The sequence below is a fragment of the Lolium rigidum genome, chromosome 2, assembly GCF_022539505.1.
Source record: "Lolium rigidum isolate FL_2022 chromosome 2, APGP_CSIRO_Lrig_0.1, whole genome shotgun sequence".
In the NCBI taxonomy this organism is placed as follows: domain Eukaryota; kingdom Viridiplantae; phylum Streptophyta; class Magnoliopsida; order Poales; family Poaceae; genus Lolium; species Lolium rigidum.
Genome location: NC_061509.1, coordinates 131135884 through 131147230, shown reverse-complemented (window position 1 = coordinate 131147230; position 11347 = coordinate 131135884). Strand labels below are relative to the sequence as shown.

General features: G+C 50.6%; 1 protein-coding gene across 1 annotated transcript; it reads right to left on the bottom strand.

The window, feature by feature from the left end:
* Window positions 1–7069: 7069 nt before the first annotated feature.
* Window positions 7070–11044, bottom strand: LOC124690111 (probable mixed-linked glucan synthase 9). Its single transcript, XM_047223545.1, has 3 exons — window positions 10833–11044; window positions 9030–9771; window positions 7070–8674 (listed from the first exon to the last, which is right to left on the bottom strand). Exons 1-3 carry the CDS (start codon window positions 11042–11044, stop codon window positions 7070–7072), a joined length of 2559 nt encoding a protein of 852 aa, XP_047079501.1.
* Window positions 11045–11347: the final 303 nt, after the last annotated feature.

Here is an 11347-nt window from a genome sequence, read left to right as displayed (position 1 = left end):
ATTTTATATGGTATTACTTCCTCACCTGGCGCCTCATCCACTACCGTTGCGGTAGTAGTAGATTTCCCAAATATAAATTGAAGAGAAGATCTCTCCATAATGACTTATAGCAGACGAGCAGAAATAAAATCAGCACAAACGAGTAAAGGTTTTCCTTACCAATTCCACTTACCAATAGCGCTTCACTCCCCGGCAACGGCGCCGGAAAATAGTCTTGATGACCCACAAGTATAGGGGGTGTATCGTAGTATCTTCGATAAGTAAGAATGTCGATCCCAACGAGGAGCGAAGGTGTTGACGAGCAGTTTTGATGAAGGATTCACCGTAAATGCTCACGGACAAGTATTCGGGGGTTTTGATGTAACGAGATGAATAAAGTACAAGTAAGTAAAATGCGAGAGAAATAATTGCAGCGAGTGGCCCAATCCTTTTTAGCACAAAGGACAAGCCGGTTTGTTTACTTATAATGACCAAACGTTCTCGAGGACACACGGGATTTTAGTCTAGTGCTTTCGCTACATACAGCTGATTAATCTTCATTGTTTTGATTAGTGTTGTGTGGGTGAACCTATGCTAATGTACCGCCCTTCCTAGGACTAATACATACTTGTGATTATACCCCTTGCAAGCATCCGCAACTACAAGAAAGTAATTAAGATAAATCTAACCACAGCCTTAAACTCGAGATCCTGCGATCCCTCCTGCATCGATATACCAACGGGGGTTTAGGTTTCTGTCACTCCGGCAACCCCGCAATTGACAAACGAGTACAAGATGCATTCCCCTAGGCCCATAAATGGTGAAGTGTCGTGTAGTCGATGTTCACACGACACCACTAGAAGAATAACACCACAACTTAAATATCATAACATTGAATATTACTCAACCATAGTTCACTACTAACAATTAGACTTCACCCATGTCCTCAAGAACTAAACGAACTACTCACGAGACATCATATGGAACATGATCAGAGGTGATATGATGATGAATAACAATCTGAAAATAGACCTTGGTTCAATGGTTTCACTCAATAGCATCAACAACAAGTAGAAATCGAGTATCGGGAGAGTTTCCCCTATCAAACAATCAAGATCAAACCCAAATTGCTACAGCGGTGACGATGTCCAGCGGTGGAGATGGCGGTGATGATGGTGGAGATGATGATGATGGTGATGGAGATGATGTCCAGCTCGATGGCGGTGACGATGGCGTCGATTTCCCCCTCCGGGAGGGAATTTCCCCGGCGGATTCCTCGCCCGCCGGAGAGCTCTTTTCTCTCCGGTGTTCTCCGCCCCGCGGAGGCGGCCGTAACCCTTCGTGAGGATTCCTCTGTGGCTTAGGTCTTCGGGGCGGAGGGTTTCGCGAAGAAAAGGAGGCGAAGGGGGCCGAGGGGGCTCCACACCACATGGTGGCGCGGCCGAGCCATGGGCCGCGCCACCCTATGGTGTGGGCCCACCCCGGGTCCAGGCTGGCTCCCCCTTCTTGCTTCCTCCGTCATCCGGAAAAATAGGATTTTCCGTAAAACTTCCTTCCACGAGTTGATCTTCCGAAATATTGCATCCCGACGGTGCTTTTTCCAGCAGAATCCCGGCTCCGGTGCTCGATCTCCAAATAATCATGAAACATGCAAAATAGATGAAATAACATAAGTATTGTGTCCCAATATGAAATATATCAATGAATAACAGCAAATTATGATATAAAATAGTGATGCAAATTGGACGTATCAAAGAGCGTCGCCGCACCGTGGCGACGACAGAGACAGGAGCGATCGACACCACTGCCAATGCGGAGCTGGAGAAGCGGAGAAGGTGGCGTGCGACAAGGCCTACCGCACCCCGACGATGTAGAGGAGGAGGGCCGCGTGGCAGAGGAGGCGGCCTTAGCTATGGCTTGGGGCCTTCTAGGCAAGGAGGAGGACCCATGGTAGGTGCAGACGACTAACAACAGGTCCGCCACAAGAGTCCTCGACCGTCGAGAGCGCGGCGAGGGCGGTTCATATGGTGGTAGCGGTGCGCGACGTGGCGCTGGTAGCGAAGGCAACGGCGACTATCGACGCGGCCTCAGCAGTGATGGCAACAACAGAAGAGGCGGAGAGGGTTGCAGCGGCGACTGCCGGCACATCATTAGCGGCAACAGCGAAGGAGGCGGAGCAGGCCGCGGCAACAACGACGGAGGTGGAGCAGGCCGCGGCAACAACGACGGAGGTGGAGAGGAGCGCGCACGAGGTAGCCGAGATCAATGTCACCTTGGCCCGTCGTTAGGAAGATTGCCGCCGGGAGGCCCACCGCAGGCTGAATCGCTGCCGCTCCATCGCCATGCAACATCACCAGGAAGAAGCCATATGGGCTGCATGGGCGGCCATGGACAGGGACGACCTCGGTGATACGTGCATTTTACATCATCAATATTGTTAAATATATGTTTAATTTTCATTGATATTTGCCATCTTACATCATTATTTATGCATTTTTAGTTGATTTCCGGGGCTTCCCTATAAAGTTCCTCTCATTGGTATTTAATTTCTAGGAGGCAGAAAACCTCCTTTTTTATTTTATCGTTTCAGGGACCTGACACCTAAAATACCTGATTAATTTTTCACCTGGAGAAGCACCGTGGGCCAAAGAAGCACGCGAGGGGAGCCGCGAGGACCAAAAGGGACCAGGTGGCGCACCCCCTGCTAGGGCATGCCACCTAGGCTCGTTTCAGCCTCGAGCGTTGCCACGGGTCCCTCTTTATACAGACATCTCCGTTTTGCCCAAAAACCTAAGCCATTTTTTTCCGAGATTTATTGGGGAGGTGAAAGTCCTCTCCTACTCCGGGAAAGGGCAGATCCTGTCGCACCAGCACCTCCAGTGAAGGGGAAATCGACGCCATCATCATTATCACTCCTCCTTGACGTAGGGGGAGGCATCTCCATCAACATCTCCATCAGCACCATCATCACCATCTACGAGATCGACTTCATCCCCCTCATAGTTTGTGTTTGATTGAACCCCGAATATTATTTTAAAGGCTAGTTGCATGTTTGTGATTGGTACCTTTTGATTATTTGGTGGAGAGATTATATATTCAGATTGTATTGTAATCATTGTGTCTCAACTCAATAACATGTTTGACACTTCTGAGTAGTTCCTCATGTTCCCGAGGGCTTAGGATGATATGGCTATGATTCTATATGATGTGCATTGAGTATTTGGTCAAGTTTTTGTCTTTTATGATGTTCTATGATGCTTTTATGCGAACTTCGAGTGCATATTACTTTACCTATATGGGCTCATAGTATTACACTTTAATGTAATGAATGAGTGTTGGAAGGGATGGAATAACGGAAACCATTTTCCAATACTTTGATTTGCATTAGAGGGATTTATGTCGGGGACCAATGATCTAATTGCTATGGTGGGACATTTATGTCTTAATGATTCATATACTTGCACATGACAATTGCTCTAGGACCCATCATAAGCGATGCATTTGATCATATCTATGACTGCACCTAATTTAGATTCCGCTCCTAAGAAAATGAAACTTGATAAAATATTTACCATGTTATGTAGAACTCTAATGCTAGTAAATTCATGCCGCCCTCAGAAACACTTGTATCGTAAGAGCGCGCACACACACTTGACCTTGTCCTCTTACTGCATAGAGTATTGGGATTTCTCTCGTTGAGAGCATTTACATATTTCTATTTACTTTCTGCATTTTATTAATTGCAAACTTGACACCCAAAATACCAAAATTGCTGCATTTTTATTATTGTTTACTTGTCAAATCCGCTAACCAATACCTTCTTCTCCTCGTGGGTTTGACAACTTTTTTTATTGAAAAGTACTACAGTTGATCTCCTGCACTTGGGAGACATCACTCGGCGGCAGGGCATGAGTAGACGTGTAGGGGTCGGAGTAGCAGCGGTCGTTATTTATTTTTGGTTTAGATGTGAGCCATTTTGTAACTGGTTGTCGGATCCTAATGGATCAATTAATTAGTGTAATGTGCCACTTACAAACCGGGCCCAACGGCCAATGGGCGGACTCCAGCGCGGTCTGCGCCGACGCATCTATTCTCCAAATTTAGTTAACGAATGGGTCGCGGGGGACATGATGGTCCGTTTGGATCGCCCCGCTGGAGCGTGCGCAACCTTTCCACCGATCCGCGGACCGTTTCGGATGACCCAGGACAGAATGGGTCGGCCCGCTGGAGATGACTCCACCAGGGAGAGCCAATCAGATCTGACTGATCCCATTTTACCTTGCTGGACACCCGGATAAAAAACAGGTTCAAGCGGGAAGACTTAAACGGAGCGACTGTTCGCACACAACCCATCCATTCACCAAATCACGGATGGGTTGAGCTGGACAAGCGCGGGCGTCTAGCATGTCCTTCCTCTAGAGGCCGATGAAGACGGAGGGACACCTCGAGAGCGGTGGCTCGGTTGGAGAAGTGGACGGCGACGCGGCCTATCCCGGAGGAGGCGAGTGAGGCGCGACGACGCGACTAGCGATGCATGCTCTGGTTGTGCAAGGGTGCAACCATGGCCGGCCTAGTTGGCTCTTTCGCCATAGGGTGCTGTCGAATTGTCGAGACCTCCATCTACGTCGCCGCGCTGGTGACCGCCGTTCTCTTCCACATTGCCCTCCAGGCATTCGTTTTTTTCGGCGAGCATATGAAGAATTTAATCCCTGATGCGCAATTAACACTTGAAGGGTAAGAGCATCTCCAGCCGTTCGGGCTACCCGGGCCAAAATTCGGCGCTATTTAGCGCCGGATTGGACGGAAGTTTGGCCCGGGGAGCGCCGAAGTTCCAGCCGTGTCCCCGGTAGACACCCGGGTTTCGGCAATTTTTAGAGGAAAACGTCCCCGGATGCCAAATTTTCTGCATAATTCGGCGAATTTGACCAGTTTTGCCAACATTTGGCTTATTATTACAAATAAACGTTATAGTTCAACAAAACAAGACAAGTTTTCAAACAAATCAAATGGAAAGGCTAGTTGGTGTTGCCTCAAAGCGTCCATATGTGCTCCACCAGATCATCCTGCAACTGTTGATGCATTGTGGAGTCTCGAATCTCCTGACGCATAGCGATGAACCCAACCCACGATGCTGGCACCTGGTGGTTAGGCTGTGCAAGAGGACCCCCTCTGTCATATGGTTCAGCTAGCTCGCTTGGAGGAACGGATGCTTCCGCTCATCCTTGATAATCATGTTGTGTAAGCACACACAACAGTTCATCACCTTCCACATCTGATCTTTGGACCAAGTCAAAGCGGGGAACCGGACTACAGCAAATCTCTGCTGGAGGACACCAAATGCATGCTCTACGTCCTTTCGGCAACCTTCTTGTTCCTTGGCAAACTGCTGCTCCTTCGGAAGGGCGGGCTTGAGATAGTCTTCACAAATGTTGCCCACTTTGGATAGATACCGTATGGAAGATAGTATCCCTTGTTGTACTGCCGACCATTGATCAAAAAGTTATCCGGGGGGAGCATGACCCTCAACAAGCTTGGAGAAGACCCGCGAGCACTGCAAGACGTTGATGTCGTTGTTGGATCCCGGCATACCAAAGGAGTGCCAAATCCATAGATCATGGGTAGCCACTGCCTCAAGTATCACAGTGCAGCCTTTGTTGTGACCCTTGTACATTCCCTGCCAGGCAAACAAACAGTTTTTCCATTTCCAATGCATGCAGTCAATGCTTCCAAGCATCCCTGGAAATCCTCGAGCTTCATTGACAGCGAGGATCTTAGTAGTGTCTTTGACAGTCGGTGATCTCAAGTAGATGTCCCCGAACACTGCTAGCACCGTCCTACAGAACCGGTAGAAACAATCAAGGGCGGTGGACTCCGCCATCCGAAGATAGTCATCGGTAGAATCACCAGGAGTTCCGTATGCCAGCATCCGCATAGCCACCGTGCACTTTTGGAGGGCGAAAAACCCTGCCATGCCGGTGCAATCCAACTTGTATCTGAAATAGGAGTCGTACTCTCGAAGGGCATACACAATTTTCAGGAACAGCTTCCGGCTCATCCTCAAACGAGGCCTAAAAACAGCCTCACCGTGCAATGGATCATCGGCGAAGTAGTCGGCGTAGAGCATGCAGTAGCCCTCCATTCGCTGCCTCGGCTTGCACTTTCGGCGACCTGGTGCCGACCCACCACGGCGACCAATGGCCGCCTCGGTGTACAAGCCGGACAGGCAAGCTAGGATCAGCAGGTGCTCCTTGTCTTGGGCGGCGGCTGCCGTTTCTTCTTCAAGAAGCTCGGCGAACATCTGCTCCTCCTCCTCGTCGGAGTCCATGTCCGGCCAGGCAATTGGACGAACACCTGCAGGGTGTGTCGACGAGGAGCGACGCGAGGGAGCTACCCGGCGGCGGAAAATAGGCAGAGGGCACGACGGTTGGCGGAATATAGGCTACTAGGTGGAGGAAGGGCGGAGTTGAGGCAACCGGCCGGCGGATTGGCGAGGGGTGGTGCCGGCGGAGACAGAGCAACGGGAGGAGAGGAGGGATTTGCGTTGACAAAGTGGTGGGGTTCGTCTGTTCTCTCGCCGATAGAGCGGGCCCTTCCCCGCTTTTCTCTCATCCGGAGTCCTTGAGCGCTCCCCGGGGGGCTGGGGATGACCTGAGCTCTTCGAACGGATGAAAGACCAAATCCAGACGAAAACAAGGAGCCGGGGACGTGACTGGGCCTTCGTCCATCCAGATGAAAAAAAGAGCCTCGTCGGGGAGACAGCTAGGATGCTCTAAGTCAAATTTGAGAGATTGGAGCAACAACTTCACCGGCGTCAGCAAAGCAGAGCATCCAAGCACAGCGATTGCGGCACATACCAAATTCTAAGGAAACCACAACGGCATAACTCAAACAGACAAAATCAGATTATTTGAATCACCGATTTGGATCCTGCCGCTGTAGATGGCCTTAAAGCTCTTTAGTATTCCGGAAAGCACAGAGCTGCTACATGGTTCCTAATACTACACAATTAATAAGCTGCTTGACCCAGAGCTGCTACAGAGTTTGCAGCATTATTTGACGAAAAAACAAACTAGCTTAGACTGAACAAAGATCACGAATGGAAATATAGCACGGAGCCGGCGAGTGCGGCGTACACCGATGCGACGGCAGCGACCGCGGCCGCTAGCAGAGCGAAGAGGATGTATGGCCTCTTGCTCCAGCGCCCCATGATCCCGAGCGCGAACGGGTAGAGCAGCAGCAGCATCCACACGTTGAACACCAGCCCCGTCGACGCCCCGGCCACCTGCGCGGCCGACCACCGCCCGGCTATCGCCTTCCCCGCCGCGGCGCCGATGGCCGCCACGTTCACGGCGATCACCACCACCGTGGGCGCCAGCAGCGGCACCCACTGCACGTCGTACAGCTCCGCGAGCCTCTCCCTCTTGCCGCCCGTCAGCTTCTTGGCCGTGAGCTTGAAGGACACCCCCTTCAGGCCGAGGGACCTGAGCAGGATGTGCAGCAGCGCCATCGGGTACACGCCCGTGGTGCCGATGATGTAGAACTGCTCGTTGCGGATGCAGTCGAGCAGCGTCAGCCCCGCCCACCTGATCTCCACCATGCCGATCAGCTCCACCGTGGCGATGATCACGGCGACGAACAGCGCGAACGTCTGGAACGGCCTCTGGATGTAGAACTGGCCGTGGACGAGCCACAACACCGGGAAAAGGTAGTACATGACGAGGAAGAAGGTGGACACCGGGTAGGTGGTCATGTTGATGTAGGCGATGCGCTGCATGGGGCGGAGCCGGCGGCCGGCGAGGAGCGGGCAGAAGCGGGAGAAGAACATCTCCAGGGAACCGCCGGACCAGCGCAGGATCTGGTACAGACGCTCCGTGAGGTTGATCGGCGCCGTGCCCCGGAACGCGTCTGGCTCCATGGCGTAGTACGTCGACCGCCACCCGTTCCGGTGCAGCCGGAACCCGGTCACCACGTCCTCCGTCGCGATGTTGTACACCCACCCGACATCGTTTCCCCACTCCGTGCAGTCCTCGTACGCGCATGTCATCACGTCGGCAAGCTCCGCTGACGTCGCCGCTGTCTCTTGGAGCGTCGCCGGCGACGCGATGGATCGTTCCTGGTTCCCCGCCGCAGGCATCGAGTTGATGAACGCCGTCGATTTGCCAAAGATGTTTGGCCTTTGCAAGACCTTGGCCTTGGCGTCGTCGGGCCGCCACTTTGGAGGGTCGGCGCCGTAGAGCGCGACGCGACGGAACATACAGCCGGTGCCGACGAAGGAGGGGCCCTGGAGACCGTTGAGGCCCAGGAGGGTGGCGTCGAAGAACATGCGGTTGTGATTGCAGTACCGGTCCGTGGGGTCCACGTCGTCGAAGCGCTGCGGGAACTGGACGAAGGCGGTGTCGTCGCCGTCGCGCGGGTCCAGCATGAAGCACATGGCGGCCCGAAAGGCCTGCGAGTTGTTGATGTAGTGGTCGCCGTCGAAGTTGATGATGAAGGGCGCGTTGGACAGCAGCGCAGACACGCGCAGCTGCACGTTCATGGCGCCCGCCTTCTTCTGGTGGTCGTACCCCGGCCGCTTCTCTCGGGCAATGTACACAAGCGTCGGCAGGCGCACGTCGACGGCGCTGAAATCGAGAGGGTGGTCGGAGCTTGCTGGCTTGCCCAGCTGAGGATCATTGCTGGGCTGATTCAACATCACCTGTTGAACAATCATATGTCAGCAAACAATAAATCCGAACCGTCTAATGGTGAATAGTAACCAGTGCTAATCACTTTTTTTTTGATTAAAGTGCTAATCACTTTCTTAAGCTTGAACTGTTACTAATTGCTATTATTGCTAAATTACATACATCAACCTGCAGAATGCCAGAATGCTAGCGCTGTACATAAGATTTGGAAACTTATACGTAACCATATGTCTTGCACTATTTCTTTCAGGAAATTCAGATTCAGAAACTTGCAAGAAATTATAGAACTAAGAAAACATCTTGAAAACATAAAGAACATTGTTTATATAAAACTTTAGCCATGGGCGATTTTTTCTGTGTTTTTACCTGAAGAATTGCAGGGTGATGTCCCTTCTTGTGGCCCTTGGCTGGCTCAATCCATGTTCCTTGCCATTGCGTTCCGTCTGTCATCCAAGTTGCATTTACATGTCCTTGTTTCGTGTTTGCACTGTTGCGCGCATTGGATCGTTCCTCAATGACAGTAGAAAGCCCATCCAAGCATGCCTTGAACTCGTCATACTCCGCACGAATTCGCCTATGGTCATCAAGGAAGTCACCGGCTGCGTTCCCGGTGTACGGTTGCACATTCCTCCCGAAGTAGCTCTCGGGGGCCCTTGGCTCTACACAATGTTTCCGGCAAAATGGAACCCACAAAGCAGCAAACTTTGCGGTCTCGAGCAACCCCTCATAGTGAACCAGCGATCCACCATCATCCGAGAAGTATGTGGCATACTTCTCAGCCGGGTAGTCCGTAGCAAGGATCGACAAGATGGAGTTCATGGTATAGATCATAGGCTCGTCCACCGGGTCGACGGTGTTAATGAATACATCCAAGATGGGGAGGTCAGAGATCCCGTCGGACAAATCGAATTGTTCTCTTAGCTTAGATAGCTTGGGAGCACATTTTCGAGGTTTGAGTTTGGTGACTTGGTTTAGTAACCAAGTTACCCCAAACCAAAGATCCCCTACAACCGAGATCCACCACAACCACATTGAGTCAGAGTCCTGGTGATCCATGCGCCAAGTGAAGAATAGAATAACCAACACAACTCTAATCAGGGTCAACAACCTGTTATGCATGGAAAGAGATCATGTCAGTATATATACTAATGAGAATATTTATATTGCACCAAAATACAAAGGCGAATGTAGATTATTTACCTACCCAAAGTGCCAAGTTGCAAAGCTCACGTGCTCTTCAATTAAAATAGTAATAGTTTTAAACATAAAATACTTGAAAGAAAATCACACTTGCGAATAATGTAGTTCTTTATGCACATATAATATTTCGAAAAGTTTGTACCTTTGCGGTGGCTCGTGAAAAAAAAAAATGATTTTGGGGAAAAGTTGATGGTTCAGACATTTTTCTGGAATGCACTGGCTACAACAAGGCAGATTTGTGTACGATAATGAATGTGCAAAGTAGCATTTGCTAACAAAACTTTCTTGCAGCGTTAGACTCTGAACCTAGAGATCTCAAACAAACAAAAAAGACTCTGAACCTAGAAATCTCTAGATGGCATCTTGCAGTATTATCGTACAGTTCTAGCACTACTTTACTGACGTAACTAGTTTTAGTACTTTCTCTGTACATTAACTTAAGAATTTTTTAGATATTTTAGAATAGGTTGGATACTGATCAAACAAATGTTACATTACTAATGAATATTTTTAAGCCGTCTAATAGAAGGAACAGTAAGTATGTTCCTGATCGTACCCTGCTGCGTCGGTGCATGTTTTGTTATCTAGCCGATGCACGCCTGTGCGGCACTGGACACTGGGGTAAGCAATGCAGCATTATTGGAGTGCTTGCAACTTTTCCCTAGTTTAGCTCTATCCCTGTCGGCACGCTTTGATTGTCTCCGAGATCGCAGCACGTTACTGTCAGTACTTATGATAGTAGCAGTGTAGCACTGCGTTTGGGTTAACAAAACGATCAGTCGCCGGCCGTTAGTTTGCATCAAATTTAGGCAAGCATTGTGTGAATTTTAGACTGATGCCAACACGGTGAATTTCGTTTGAGTGTGTGAAGCGCATTCCATACATTTAGACTTACGAAATTTAACTGCTCGGCGCTTGCAATACATATAGAGAGAGAAAAGGGAGGCGGAACAGAAGTGAGACAAGCACCTGTAAAGGTTGATGAGGAAGCCCTTGACCCTGAAGGTTCGGTACAGCAGCGGAGGCGTCCCAGCGGCGCAGTCTTGCCTCGCCAGAATCTCTTTCTCGTCGGAAGGCACCCAGTACCTGTCCTTGGCGCTGACCACGACGTCGCCGTCGTCGATCGACGCCGCCAGCAGCGGGTCAGCTAGACCACCGCTGGCAGCCGCCGGTGAAGACATGCCTCGATTCTCGCCTACCACTACCGAGTAACAGATCTAGCAAAGCTAGCTTCTGCTTACTGGAGTGAGGGAGATCTAAGGGAGCTACCACTGAACTTACAATGCCTAGAGATACTTAATGAACACCCTGCTGGCTCGTTATATATAGAGGAAAGTGAGTCGCGACGGGAGATCGGACGCGAGCCCCATGCCATGGGAGCACTACATGCCGAGCTAGCTAGGTACTCGACCGACGCCTTGAGATCCGTGTGGCTCTGACACTCACTGCTGGACCTCCAGTGCCACTACAGCTGCAACTAAACA